This window comes from Helicoverpa armigera, chromosome 3 (assembly GCF_030705265.1).
Source record: "Helicoverpa armigera isolate CAAS_96S chromosome 3, ASM3070526v1, whole genome shotgun sequence".
NCBI classification, from domain to species: domain Eukaryota; kingdom Metazoa; phylum Arthropoda; class Insecta; order Lepidoptera; family Noctuidae; genus Helicoverpa; species Helicoverpa armigera.
In genome coordinates, this window is record NC_087122.1 from 12,773,012 (window position 1) to 12,787,858 (window position 14,847).

General features: G+C 39.0%; 1 protein-coding gene across 10 annotated transcripts in view; it reads left to right on the top strand.

The window, feature by feature from the left end:
- Window positions 1-14,847, top strand: part of LOC110381222 (DNA-binding protein Ewg) — an 18,464-nt gene extending 3,617 nt beyond the window's left edge. For 2 of the 10 annotated variants that reach the window (XM_064043708.1, XM_064043707.1), the window contains exons 3-14: window positions 149-299; window positions 2,539-2,663; window positions 2,986-3,159; window positions 3,904-4,066; window positions 4,448-4,560; window positions 4,837-4,953; window positions 6,817-7,005; window positions 7,395-7,517; window positions 7,748-7,883; window positions 8,700-8,815; window positions 12,640-12,786; window positions 13,303-14,847. In XM_064043708.1, coding sequence (XP_063899778.1) covers window positions 149-299; window positions 2,539-2,663; window positions 2,986-3,159; window positions 3,904-4,066; window positions 4,448-4,560; window positions 4,837-4,953; window positions 6,817-7,005; window positions 7,395-7,517; window positions 7,748-7,883; window positions 8,700-8,815; window positions 12,640-12,786; window positions 13,303-13,344 — 1,596 coding nt within the window. In that variant the 3' untranslated portion in view covers window positions 13,345-14,847. The remainder of the gene's footprint in view (window positions 1-148; window positions 300-2,538; window positions 2,664-2,985; window positions 3,160-3,903; window positions 4,067-4,447; window positions 4,561-4,836; window positions 4,954-6,816; window positions 7,006-7,394; window positions 7,518-7,747; window positions 7,884-8,699; window positions 8,816-12,639; window positions 12,787-13,302) is intronic. The other 8 variants (XM_064043710.1, XM_064043712.1, XM_064043713.1 and 5 more) reach the window with 8 other exon arrangements.

The following is a 14,847-nucleotide window of genomic DNA, read 5'->3' on the forward strand; positions in this document are numbered from 1 at the left end:
CCATAAGAACTACTAAACACACCTGGAAAAGAAGCCTTCCTCTATCTATAAATAGGCTATCTAACACAGATTTTTCAAAACCGACAAGTATTTAGTTCAGTTCCTTGTATTACATATATACAGGCTATAACATTAGTTATTTCCTCAGGACATGTCACAAGTCGACGGCTGCCTGAGCGGCGCGTCAGACGACGATGATGACTGCGCGTCATCACCGGCCGGCTCCAACTACGATGATAGCGCCGATCTCATCAAAAACGCTATGAGCGATGAAGTCACTAAGCAGCTGGCTGCCGCTGGTGAGTTATAGTTGACGTACAATGACACCTTTACTATACATTTTTTACTTTTATAAAGAACGAAAGAAACAGTTTTTGGTATAGGAGCCAGCAAATGAATGTTTCTTTCTTTCGTTATCCGGTATTAGAACGCACGCACTGAGAATTAATCATAAAAGAGAACTTATTTCGCATGAAAAAAGTTACAAACGTATTTACGCCTTGGGCGAAGTTATTCAATAGTTTTTGTGAAACAGAATTTTACTTGCTTCTTTTTTTAATTAGTTCTAGTAGGCATTTTTACAAAAAATCTTCAAGAGAATACGGCTTTAGCACGCGGTGTTACCAAGGCCCAAGTTCGTGACCTCGCCGCGTGCCTAGCTCATGATAGGCTCAGCTTGCATTAGAAACTACTGTCGATAATATACACGTGAGCAAAGCCTTATGTAGTACTCGTAATTTGAGTACGTAAGTGCCGTTTGTATAAGCAGATTCGGAATTCTGACGATATTTGAGCCAATGGAATCGGTGCCGCGAGATGCAGCAGAATCTATGAAGGGGCTTATTATATACTTTTGTATAATTTGGAGTACAAACTCCTTGGTACTTTAGCTTAAATCTTATAAACAAAGCGATTAGTTGCCCCGGTGCCTTACGGCTTGTAACTAGGGCATGCAATACCGGTCAACCGGTTTCGTTTTTACCGGTAAATCGCCCATTTTTGCGAGTTTTAAATTACCGGTAAAAATAATATGAAACCGGTAATTTACCGGTTTTTACGTTTTTCTGATAATATATAGCAATTGTTCATTTAACGTCAAATCTTTGTTATGTAGCCTGAATATAATGTAATGTTGCATACATTACGTATTGTAAGAGTGTTAAAGTTGCTGTTTTTTGGGAAAGTAAACTTGTGTGTCCTTAACTATCTCTAGGTTAGATACAAATCTTCTTTCTCATCTTAATTTATAAAATCTAAACAAATTGTATTCATTCGGTTATTCTGTTTTTCCTCATAGCTGTCAGCTCGTACTAGGTACAAATGTAGCTAATGCTTATTTTACCTACTCTATGACCTTACTGAGCAAGGGCTTTTACTTCACCACCATGCGGACAGCTCTGAGGACACGGTGGACCACACAGTCCAGGTGTGCACTGCCTGGGAAGGGTACTGCCGTGTTGTCGTCGAGGCAATAGGCAGCTGCGACCTTTCGCGTCCTTCCCTGGTTCAAGCCATGGTCCGGAGCTAGAGGGAATGGGAAGCCGTCACCTCCTTCTGCGAAGCAGTCATGCTCGAGAAGGAGACGGCGGAGCGACTGCGAGTAGCACCTCTCATCCCAGTCGCTGTAGTGGACCAGGAAGACACCACGGGCGCCAAGGGTCGAGAGACAACTCCCGGCCACCGTAGGCGTCGGTCTGTGGACGGTGAGTTCGGGTGGCTCATCGTTCCACCGTCTGCATAGACAACAGACCCGTGTCAGCGGCGCGCGTTGTTCCGCGGGCTCCTCAGGGAGATGTCAGCAAACCCAGTGGGGCCCAGCACGGGCCAAGGCCTGCCGGGGCCGCGAAATTGTTCGAAAGAGTTACCGCTACCCTGGTCCATAAAACGCCTACTAAAAACATGGGTTTTAGACAGAAAGAGTCTGTCATTTGATGATTTACCATAAAAAAGGGCTTTCCCTTCAATGAAAAATATATATTTTTACGGTAATTCTTAGCGTTTATCCCGTCTTGTGACGGGGTCGGCTTTCCGTATCTTCCTTCTTCCACTTCGCTCTATCCTCCTGAATAGACATCTTCCTCTTCGAGTTCGCAGATTTTCATGTCATTCATTACGACACTCAACCACCACGATTTCGGCCTGCCTTTGCGCCTTTGACCGGGTATATTGAGATTGAGTATCACATTCACACTGCCGATGTCCTCAGGTACATGTCCGTACCATCGCAGCCCTCTTGCATTTTGTCGGCGACATCGCGTACGGATGGTACCTACTGACATGTTTTTTGTTACGGCCCACGTCACAAAAACCGTTTACCACCTTATACTTTGCATATTTATTTAGTTTTTGCTTTAAGACTACCCAATCTTATTGTTATAATATTACATTTTAAAAAAATTACAAAAATTACCGTTTTACCGGTTTACCGGTAAAAATATTTTTATTACCGAATTTTTACCGGTAATTTTCGTTTTACCGAAATTGCATGCCCTACTTGTAACCTCTTTTCCAAGATTTACAAATGGCTCAAACCGACAGGTCCGGTAGGCATGGCGGCCGCCGCCGCTATCGCGTCCTCCAAGAAGCGCAAGCGGCCGCACTCCTTCGAGACCAACCCCTCCGTCAGGAAGAGACATCAGAACAGGCTGCTCAGGAAACTCAGAGTAAGTTCACTTGTAATGACGTTGATTTCAAAATTTTGAATGTGCAAGTTTTTCTAAACGACAAGCTTCATAGGAACATAATAATATTACTGTTGGAAGTACAAATATTTGTATCAAAAATGCAAAAAACAATACATAACCACGTTGGGTACATATCAGCAACATCGGCCTCTGTTGTGACACTTAACTGACAAAACTCATTTTCTTAGGGCTCAGTTATAGTCCTTGTCTCATCAAGGCTTCAGTAACTTCTTACTGGATTAAGTACATCCGTTTCATTCAAAAACCTGCTGAATTCTAACACAAATATCTCCCTACCCAGCAAACTATAGAAGAGTTCGCGACCCGCGTAGGCCAGCAGGCTGTAGTACTAGTCGCTACTCCTGGCAAGCCTAACACATCATACCGCGTGTTCGGCGCCAAGCCGCTAGAGGACGTGGTGAGGAATCTGCGCTGCATGATCATGGAGGAATTGGAGAATGCACTCGCGCAACAGGTAAGCGGAGCTCTAGAGATTTCTTTTATTATATTATTTTTATTTGATGGCAGAATTAAAATTTTAAATTAAAAAACTGCACCTACCATTGCTATTTCTCCACCATCCAAAGATAGACTGGGAGAAAACGTCTGTGTTAACTTCGCAGAAATAAATATCAAATCAAATCATTTATTTCATGTAGGCCTTTACAAGCACTTATGAACGTCAAAATTATAAATAATTTTGCTTCTAATAAATACTTACTCACAAAGTATTAAAATGACAACTCTATACTATAAAGTATTAAAACTTTATACTTTAGCAATGTAATGGGTAAGATATGTAGAAAAATACGTATAACATAACTGTATAGCCTGTGTAGGAAATACAAGCGTATCGTAAGCGTATACTCAGTGAAGCTGCATTTAAACCAAACAGATTGTCAGGCGCCGAATGTCAGCACCTATGCATATTACGCATGGAAATAAAATAAACTGCGGAACGTTCCTTCACATTCGGCTGACAGTCAGTTTGGTTTGAGCACAGCCTAAGGGCTGATTTTCCAATCGCCGGATAACTGTTTCTGACGAATATATTTGACGTTTTGACAGATTTTGTATAGAAAATATGTCAAACCGCCATATTTATTCCTCGAAGTTTAGCTGATGATTGAAAAATCTGCCCTAAAAGACCTACGCAAGTGTATGCTTACGATACGAAGCTACATAAGTGCTGAGCACACTGAGCTATATAACGAGTCAGTTCGGGCTGGGCGGGGGCCCGCAGGCGCCGGCGCCGGCCTCGGACGACCCGTCGCTGTTCGAGCTGCCGCCGCTCATCATCGACGGCATCCCCACGCCCGTCGAGAAGATGACGCAGGCGCAGCTCCGGGCGTTCATACCGCTCATGCTTAAGTATTCTATGGGTGAGTGAAACATTGCAATGTAACTGTATCTTGAACGAAAGCGGCCTACATGTCCAGTATTTTTGAAAGTTCTTCCTGAAGTTATCTTTTATGATATGATATGATACATTTGTTATTGCATCCCTTTACAAAGGATCCAAAAAGCGTAAACTGTATCCCCACTTATCTCTAAATAATTCATTTTAATCGGTTCAGTCACTGCAAGAATGACCTGTGTGAAAGCGAATATATTGCTTCTGATTATTATTATCAAAACTATAACTAACGTTATACTATAATTAGTTTTTTGTCACAGTTTCACAAATAACAATACTTATTTTCACACCCTCTGAAAAGACAAAATACCTCTGAACTTACACTAATCACATATTAATTCCATAGTGCGCGGCAAGCCGGGCTGGGGCCGCGAGTCGACGCGTCCGCCGTGGTGGCCCAAGGACCTGCCCTGGGCCAACGTCCGCATGGACGCCCGGACTGAGGACGAGAAGCAGAAGGTACGTGCGATTGAGGGATTAGTCCAAAGTACTTACCGCGCTAGGCATGTTAGGGTTAAAATCCCATTTAGTTATATACCATACACCACCATTTAGTTATGTACCACTAATTGTCGGTCGCCAAATCTTCGTATGCTTTTAACAGAGTTACGACGGGCACGATGAAGCAACTGGGGCAGGATGTTGCTGGTTTGCCCCCTTTTACCTTTTTTAGGCTATTACGTATGTTTACCATACTACAGACAGTTTCACCTAACTTTCCCCCTATTTCTGCAGATGTCATGGACCCACGCGCTGCGTCAGATCGTGATCAACTGCTACAAGTACCACGGCCGCGAGGATCTGCTGCCCGCCTTCACTGAGGAAGACGAGAAGGGACCGCCCACACAACCGGTTAGTACATCTGTGGAGCATTTTTATTTTCACAGTGGGAAATTGTCAAATTACCTCTGCTTCTGTGGGTGTAGTAGGAAGGAATGTCAGTCTGTTACTGACTAAAACCTACTTATCTAGCTTTTTTGTTAAAGAACAGGTCTACAAGCAGACAATCTATGTAGATTTCTGTAATTAATTTGTATAAACAAAATGTACAAAGGTTAATTGATACATAAGGTAGAAAATAGATAAGTATACAGACTAGGGATAACAATCATAGATTTTATGTAGTGGCTGTATGTAGTACATAACAAAATATAATGATGGCGAGAAGGTCGCAAGGTATATAAGGTTATCGCGGGTAAGCAGTAAATTTTTGGCCAAATTGGCTACTCTATTTTGGGTATAGGTCCATTAGCTACCGTCAATTGAGTTTAGGATACTTGTCCATTCTTTACTTAGCTTTTTGGCAAAAAGCCGTTGTTTATTTCTACAAAAAAAGAATGTAAAGACTGAAACCAGCTTACATTTTTAAAAGAATTGTAAATAGTTAAGTAGTAAACTCAAGGCTAAAGTGTTGTCGATAAACATGTCTAGACTTCTCGTGTCCTACATTTTCACAGCGCTACATTGCTTTCATGACGCTATCCTTGTAAATTACTGAACTCTTTTTCAGTATTTACGCAAACAAATTATGCATAAGTATAGGCCTAAGTTTTGAAGTATATTTTTTTTGTAGTGTCGCTTATTGTTTCAACAAGACTTCATTGGCAAGTAGAAAGTATTACTGCAAAAAGAATTCGCAATAAATATGTCAACTTTTATGGTCATTTTTAATAGCTCTCAATATCAATAAACACAATACAATAAATAAATCTTATTATCGCAACAATCATATCGCGTGCGTCAGTTAGACTGTTCAATTTACAAAATGGGAATCGAACTGACGATGTCGCGGATGGCTGATGTTAATCTCTTCAAGATTAGGTATTTGTGTTCTTATTTACAGAAAAGAAATATTATAAGATAATTTGGGTTTTCTTACTTAAGAAAGTGCTAGCTAATTTGTTTTAAGCAGCCATTATTTATTCCTCCCATTTCGGCCTAAAGAGACTCTTACATTAATATCTTAAAACTACACTTTGGTAAAACGACAGCTTGACCTCATTCAGCCTATAAAACCTACTTTACATAATGTCTTAGTTTTCCTAAGTAATAAATATCTACGATACTTTTTCCTGAAGGTATAAAGTGCTTCAGTGCGTCACAAACTGACGCCCACATGGCTAATGGTAACAGACTAATTGGCACACTGTTACGTCATTTCGTTCTATAATCCGATCAATGAGTATATTGTTGCTTCCAAAAATATCTTTACGTAGGGGGAAATTATTAACTTAAGAAATGTTCACACTCAATTTGTTACCGTTTAGACAAAAAAATGTAGAATAAGAAGACTAGGATAAGCATTTTTATGCTTGACAGTGTTGCACATCAGTGGTATTACGCCATGACACAACACACTTGATACTTTACATTTGAGAATTTTTATATATGTAATTTTAAAATATACATTAGGTATATACGTTTATGTGCCGATTTCAGCTGCTCTAAAACTGTGTCTAAATTATATTTTACTGTTTATTAATGCTATCTCACATGGAATGCTGCCTGGATTTGGTAACCTATTCCATTTTATACAAACCTTTTTTCTGTGTGCCACCTTACTCTATTCGTTGACTTATTACAAACTACTATTACCTATAACACAAATAACTGTAAAAAAAAACATATTTCTTTGTAATTGTTGCCAAAAAATATATTTTTCTCTTTAATGTCGTCGGTTTCCGTGTCCGTTCGTTCGTAACCTCCCGCGAACAGATCTCGGCTTGCATGCCGAACGCGAACAACAACACATCGTCGGGCTCGTCGTCCGGCGCAGGCCGCAGCTCGCAGCAGCAAGCCGTGCTGACGTCACAGCAAGTCTGCATCGACCAGATGACCCTCGCCGATGTCGATGTACGCAACTGTGATGATATGGCGGTCGTGACCACCACTCACTTGACAAATGTTTGTCGTTTTGTTTATAAGCTTTGCGTTTTACACTTAGATTTTAATAGTTAATGTTAATTTTACTTTGTATTGAGGGTGCGTTTGAAATAAGCAGGCAAATGCTCATTCCATCCCCATGGTATCAGCAAACAAAAAATGCTTGTTTTCTACAGACTTGATTGTTCGGTTTGATCTCAACGCACCCTTATATACTTAATTACTAGTTAGTAACTTATCAAATAATGGTCTTTGTAGATGAAATATTGTTGCCTGTTTCATGCATGAACAATTTAGACACCAACAATTTTATATGAATTTTTCACAAGTCTGAATTTATTTTGTTATCGTAGACATTTCTATTTTCTCCTTATATAATAACTAAGCAACTTGCTCCCTATGTTGTTCAGATGTCGCAGTACGCGCCGGCCGTGCTGCAGACGATCACGAACCCGGACGGCACGGTGTCGCTCATACAGGTGGACCCCAACAACCCCATCATCACGCTGCCAGACGGCACCACTGCTCAGGTGGTACGTAACATGCTCAACATTACACGTTTTCAAGCAAAACATTGTGAGACGACTGGCTTCCTGGATACTAGGGTAAGTAGTCTTAAGGCTACCTCACAATGCGCTGGACCTGGGGCCGACGTTACCACCCATATCAAGTTGCTACTTTTGTTTGCTGTCTGAAGTAATTCCCTATGAGGCACACATTATAGAGGGCTATGACTAATAGATCGTGTCGGTGTGTTGCACAGATCCACAGCGGCGAGGGCGGCGCGGGCGTGGTGCAGACGCTGGACGGCGAGGGCGCGGTGGTGGACCTCAACGCCGTCGCCGAGGCCACGCTCAACCACGACGGACAGATCATACTCACCGGGGAGGACGGACACGGTACGAACTTACATTCAGCCAAACCAACTACCATGCCGTTACCAGCTGGCCATTCAGAAACAAAATGGCAAATCATATGACCACTCCTAAGTTATGATTGATTTCGTAACCCGTTCTGCTTCTATTATTATGTTTTTAAAACAAAAAGTATTTAATTGTTGTCAGTGTAAAAGTGTCCATTTTTTGCAGTCTGTTCAAGGTTTTCAAGGAGTCAAAGATTGTCCCAAATAGACCGATTTTTCCGAATATGTCTTAATATAGATATAAGTTGGGATATGAAAAACCAACAACAATATAACAATATAACCTATAGAATTCATGTACAAAAAACTGTTATTTGATGCTCTGTACAAATTAAAATCATTCTTTTTCACACAAACATTATACTCACTCACCCACAATCTTCTGACATAGAGAAGGATTGATCTGCAAGTTACAATACAAATACAAAATAGTTTATTGTGTCAATAAGGAAGTACATTACATGTTAACGTGTTTGGAGCCCCCATTTAAGCAAACAATGCCTGTATTAGGAGGCTCCGCTCTTTTTACATCTGCATCTGCAACTTGTAATACATCCTCCGAGCCTTTTTCCCAACTATGTTGGGGTCGGCTTCCAGTCTAACCGGATTCAGCTGAGTGCCAGTGCTTTACAAGAAGCGACTGCCTATCTGACCTCCTCAACCCAGTTACCCGGGCAACCCGATACCCCTTGGTTAGACTGGTGTCAGACTTACTGGCTTCTGACTACCCGTAACGACTGCCAAGGATGTTCAATGCATCTGCGCGTTGTAATACAAACATGTTGTATTCCAGGCTACCCGGTGTCGGTGTCGGGCGTGATCACGGTGCCGGTGTCGGCGTCGGTGTACCAGTCGATGGTGGCGTCCATGCAGCAGCAGGACGGCGTGTGCGTGGCGCCGCTCGTGCAGGTGCGCCCCAAGCTTGAACCGCCCGACTAGCCGCGTGCCTCTTACACTACTGTCTTACTGGATTTATATAATCTATCTATATGTTCAAAGTCAAATCATTTATTTCATTTAGGCCTATAAACGTCAAAAATATAACTAAGTTTGATTTAACGGACAAGAATCTCCATGGTTACTCTTATTCAACAGCTATTTCGCGATTATACCTGATAAGTTGGGCTTATGTCAAAACCATGGAGAACGAAATGACTAACGGAGGGGCCTTAAGTAGCGTGCCAAATTAAGGGTGAGAGGAGGACGAGAAATGTTACTGTTTTCCTTGCCTTCCCTGGATACGACCAAAAATCGTTGATAGATATCTCAAAACTTATTCTGTGGTCAAAACTCAATCCTTATCACAAATCAAAGCCTGTAAAGAAAAGCCTATTTTAACGAAATCATTTGACTTTGAAAACGGATAGAAAGGTTATAGAAGTCCACTATTAGTTATGCACAATTTGATAGAATAGATTGCTTGTTGCCCATGTGTTTGTGTGGTTTACGAGCAGCATTTTAAAGCCAGTTTTCGTACTAGAAAGGGAAAACTTTCATACATTATTCTGATGTCCTTTGTAATAAAAGTTTATTGATTTGGAAATATTGAGAGCTTGTTTAATAAAATTTAAGGTAATTCAGGTAGCCATGTAAAAAGCATGAGATTTTTTTTATATATATGCTGTCTTGTGTGGACTAGCCAAATATTGGACATCCACACATTTATTTTATCATACGAAGAAGCTTTCTAATTAATTAGTTGGAAACTAGAGTTCCTTTAAAAATGTTGCCAAAACTGTAAACAAAGTCTAACAGGTTATTTATGACAGATTAATTAAGTAAGATAAATTATTTACAAGTGTCAACTAAATTATGAGGACCTATTTATAAGACAATATATTTATTTCCTCGATTATTTTAGTCATTGCAACATAGATATTTATGCAATTCGTCCACTAGTGCAATACACTACCCACTAGTCTTATAAATAAAGCATAGATTCATAGAAAGAAAATACTATAAGTATACACATTTAAATAAGTTAATATGTCCTATTTACATTAAATAATATATCGAAACTGAAGGCGAGTTTCCTACATAAATTGTGATATTTTTGTATATAAACGATACATGTGTATTATTGTCGATCTCGAAGTGCTAGTAAGCTTTTAATAATTTATTGTAACCCAATGGTACTAAAAATTAATAAGATAGCTAGTAGCCAAATACCAAATCCAACTGTGCCTAAGATTTTGCTTGATGTCAGACTATATTTTGACATTATGAAATTTTAAAAAAGTACATATTAATGATAACGGAAAGTTAATAGATTTTAATTAAATACAATAATGTTGACAATTTAGGTTTTAACTATGTGAAACGAATTATGAGAGAATTCAAACAAAGATATTTTTTTTATAAATTGTGTGTTAAAAATGTTGTTTGTGACGTGCGAGATTTGTTTTAAATTACCAAAGTATAATGTTTAGTGAGCTAGCTACCGCCAAATGCATGGTATTTGTGTCATAGTTTATTTATTGGCTTTGTAGCCCCTAATGTAGATGACGAATACTCTTCCACACTGTTTAAGAACCCTGGTCTTATATGCATGGAACCAAATGTAATGTGAAAAATAACATTCTCATACAATACATCATACATACATTCAAATAAAAATACAATACATATATTTTGAACTTATCCAATGAATTCTAGAAGAGTATTTGTCCACTGCACGAGCTAGTATTAATATAGTCTTGTCTATTTACTTTGCACACAGTGCTTATTTTATTCCCCGTTGTATTTATTGCCTAGAACCTATTTTTTTTATGCTGATGTCCCAGTCACGAATTTTAATACCCAGATGTTAATTTTATTGAAATACACATATTTTTATATGCAAGATAATTTAATTGTGCAAATATTACCGTTAAAATGGCGATTTGGGAAAGTGAAATGATTTCAAATATTTGATTGGCACTTGTGTTGTATCTAGAAATAATATGAATGTTGAAGCATTTAATGATTGTCTATATGTATATTTTATTTTTATACTATTGAGGATTGATTTGCTTTGAGTTTGTTTATGATTATTGTGCCTGACAACATTTTAAACAATTGACTATAATTCTAGTAGATTAAGGTGCGACGCAGACGACTTACTTTTTGTGCGAACAAAACTGCATGGAAGTCTGAAGGCAAAAATAGTACCATTTTAATAAGGGTCGTAAATAAATATTGCAAGGTATACAACAACGTTAACTTAAATTACCGCAGTCAGACTGCGGCGCGAGCCAAAATTTTTCATTTTTTGTGCGTTAGTATGTTGGCCTATGTTAACTATACACTAGTTTCACACATTAAAAACTTCGTCAACAGTACGTCGTCTGCGCCGCACCTTATTGCTTTGTATTTATTACAGTTTGCCATATAACTTACTGCCATAATAATATAGTAATACGTGCCAAAGACTGTACCGCTAGTACATCACATTTGTATGACAAACCCTTTAGTTGCTCTATTATGTTTTTATTTAGTTATGTTTTGTGCCTCAGAACGAGTTTTCAATAGTAATTTATTTTAATTACATTTAGTAATTCATTTTCTATAAGTAATGCCTTGAAGGTTTACTATAAATGCAAAGTTTTTATAACAATGTAAAGTATTATACATAGTCTGTATATTTTGACAAGTTCTGAGGCACAGCTAGCATTGTATATTTTATTTTGAGTTGAACCCTGTTACGTTTTGTGTTGTAGTATTGTTACAAATGCTCTAATACGACACTGGCTCATATTCATTAGGCCTACTTACAAAGCCGTAAAAGAGGACGTTATCGACAGTTGAAGATTGATTTCTTTTTTCATTATGAAGAGTACAGAATGCTGACTGGACAAGACCCGTATCTATGCGAACGAGTAACGATACATATAAGTTTGTGCATAAATAAATGTTACGACAATTCGAAACAAGATGCAAGCAATCGTCAATTGCCGATATCTTGCTCATTTACATGGATCACTGATCCTCAATTCTCAGTATTAGATTGCTTAGTGTCGTACGAGAGTAAAGGTGTCTACACACCAAAGCCGCTGATGCCGGCGGCACAGCCCGGCGGCCCAACCCGCCGGCCGTATTTTGTACAAACATGCCGCCGGCTTTCATAGAGTATTTGACAATTACTAGAACACCACATGCCGCAGCAGTCGTGCCGCAGGGCTGTGCCGCCGGGTCAGCGGCTTTGGTGTGTAGATCCCTTAAGAGTTTTATCTTGTGTTTACGTGTGACGCAATAAATACGTGAATGTAATGTTTTGTTTTATTCGCACGATTCGATGCTTCACTCACTGTTTGTTCGCATGACAGGTGTGTATTTTTTTTATTATTGAGTTTTATTTTGCTGCTTGTAACTTTTTTTATAGAGTGTTAGTTGCTAGCTTAATTAGTGTTGTATTGTTAGTTTAATTTTTAATCTTAGAAATCATTGTGCCCAATTTTTAAAGTTTGTTGTTCTAAAATGTGTAGTTTCTTCATGTCTGTCTGAATAAAGTCTGTGCAGTAGTAAAAGTAAAGAGAAAATTAGGCTTATCAGAGTCCGTTAGACCACGCAGTACTGAGTACCGGTATTTAAATAGTTACGTAGATTTTTGTAACTCTTTCCTCAAAGGAGAAGTTGGACCTGTATTTAAATATATAGATTTTTGTATCTTTTTCTTGTAAAGTTGGTTAGAAGCAGTATAAATGAGGCCCAGGGCCAATATATCTCGTATTGCCGAGTATTATATGCTTGTACAGTTCGGTACGCAGGTGGAGCAGGGCGAGACGCTGGAGGCGCTGGGCATGGGCGGCGGCGTGGCGCAGGTGATGCTGCAGGCGGGCGGCGACGCGCAGGTGCTGCAGGTGCTCAGCCTCAAGGACGCGCAGGTCCTCACCAAGGCCATGGTCAGTCACATACACTTGTTAACTGTAGCTGCTAGTTTGGTGGAGCTATTCGACAGCTCGTTGACTGAGCATTACCAGCCAAGCAAGTCTATACGGCTAGTTCAACCAGTTGCGATATACACAATAATATTAAATGTCAACGTCGTGGTCAAATTGCCACTTCGTAGACTAAGTGTAAGTGTGGTGAAGTTTGCGCTTGTCCAAATGATTAAGTATCATAACAGTGTCCAAACCGCTTTCAGCTATGGCGGCTGTTGCTGTAGCCCTAAAGTGAAGTATGCGACAGAAAGTGTGTGTCATTGGACAAAACTGTATGTTTAAGAGATTATTGATTACTTTACCAGCTTATCTGTTATTGAATAAATAACTCTAATTTACTTATCAGTTATCTAGGGCATGCTAGGGTACCAACATACCACGACATCGACATTATCGTTATCAGTCTTGATAAGTACTAGTCTGATTATTAAGTGTATGTCCTAATTCTGTGTAATATATCTGTATGTATTGTTACAGCAAGTAAAGGCTGAACGCGACGCGGTGGTCGCGGACTCCTAGCTGCTAACCCTGGTGGCGTCGTCCCCGCCGCCCGACTCCGCCCCGGACTGCCCCGAGCTCCTCAGCGACGGCACATAACCCCCCGCACCCCGCCCCCGCCACGCAGACTCACCCAGCGACTATTACATATACCTCAACACGCATGCTGACTACAAAGGCGACGGATGACAGTTCCAAACATGAAGTTATACGCACCAAAGGTGACGAATTGATTCACTATGCGACTCGGAAGGCGAGGCGTACGCAGCTGTTATTGTTATTCTAGAATGATCGGAAGCGGTACCAAACGGTATGATCAAGTGAAGTCTAAAATCGATTAAACAAAAACTTAAGACGCCTGTGGCGCAAGTACCGCGATGTTGACGCGCGGTACTCGAATTGGACGTTAAGTGTGCGGAGCCACCGTAACACCATTATTAACGTATAGCAATGATGTCCAGTGATTTCGGAGTGGTTTTGAATTCTAGAAATAAATTTACCATTATTATAGGCTTAAAATTTTGCCATGAAATGGGATTTAAATTATTTGATTATTTCGATGTATGTAACTTATTAATTTATTGATATGAAAAATAAGACTAATTTATTTTAGATGCAAATCTAAGTTAGGTGGGGAACAGATTTGTGCAATATACACCAGTCGCGTTTTATTTTGTATAGATAATTTCTTGTGCGGTTTTATTATTCGAGAAGCATTCGTGCAAGGAGTTTCCTACATAAATATACGTAACGTAATAATTCATAACATTCCTGTAATTTTATTGATGCGAGTTTGTTGTACATTTGTTGTTTTATGTTTAGTTTAACTTATGTTTGTTACCACAACTATTTATTTATTTATTCTAGTCTAAACCAAGTCAAAAGAAACCTACTCTAGTCCGAGTGAAATATAGTTAAGAACTTTACCAAAACTTTTCTATAAGTAAGTTTTGTAAAATAAATGTAATTTAAATAGTCCTCTGTAATATAAATTCGTTAAAAGAACAATATTATAATTCCTGCGCAGGGTTACTACATAGTTCATGAAGTTAGTACTCGTCGGTGTTTAACTCTTATAAATGTATAGACTTATTTCAATTTGTGATGTCTGTACGAAACTGAATGTAGACAGTTTCCTAGTCAAGTATTGTCCAGCATTCAACATTGGGATTCATTTACAATAATCCTATACTGGATAGGGTTTTCAATGTAATTCACGTTAAATAATAAGGTTTATAGTCGGGACTAATGCGTAAGGTAGAGATTATAGAAAAGTACAAAAGCGCAGTTCATGAGCGGAATATACTTTTTATTTTTGTTTTAAAAGACACGAACGAATATTCAATTTATTTAGCTTTGTTTTAATTCGTACATATTTTATTTTTGTTTATTTACCATAGAACGTTTATGTTTTGTCCTCTATGATAGTATGATATAGCACAATTTTGTTATTAAGTACAATTTGTGATTGTAAATAATGGTATGACTGTGTGAATATGGCAATCATTAAAGTATTTACGTACA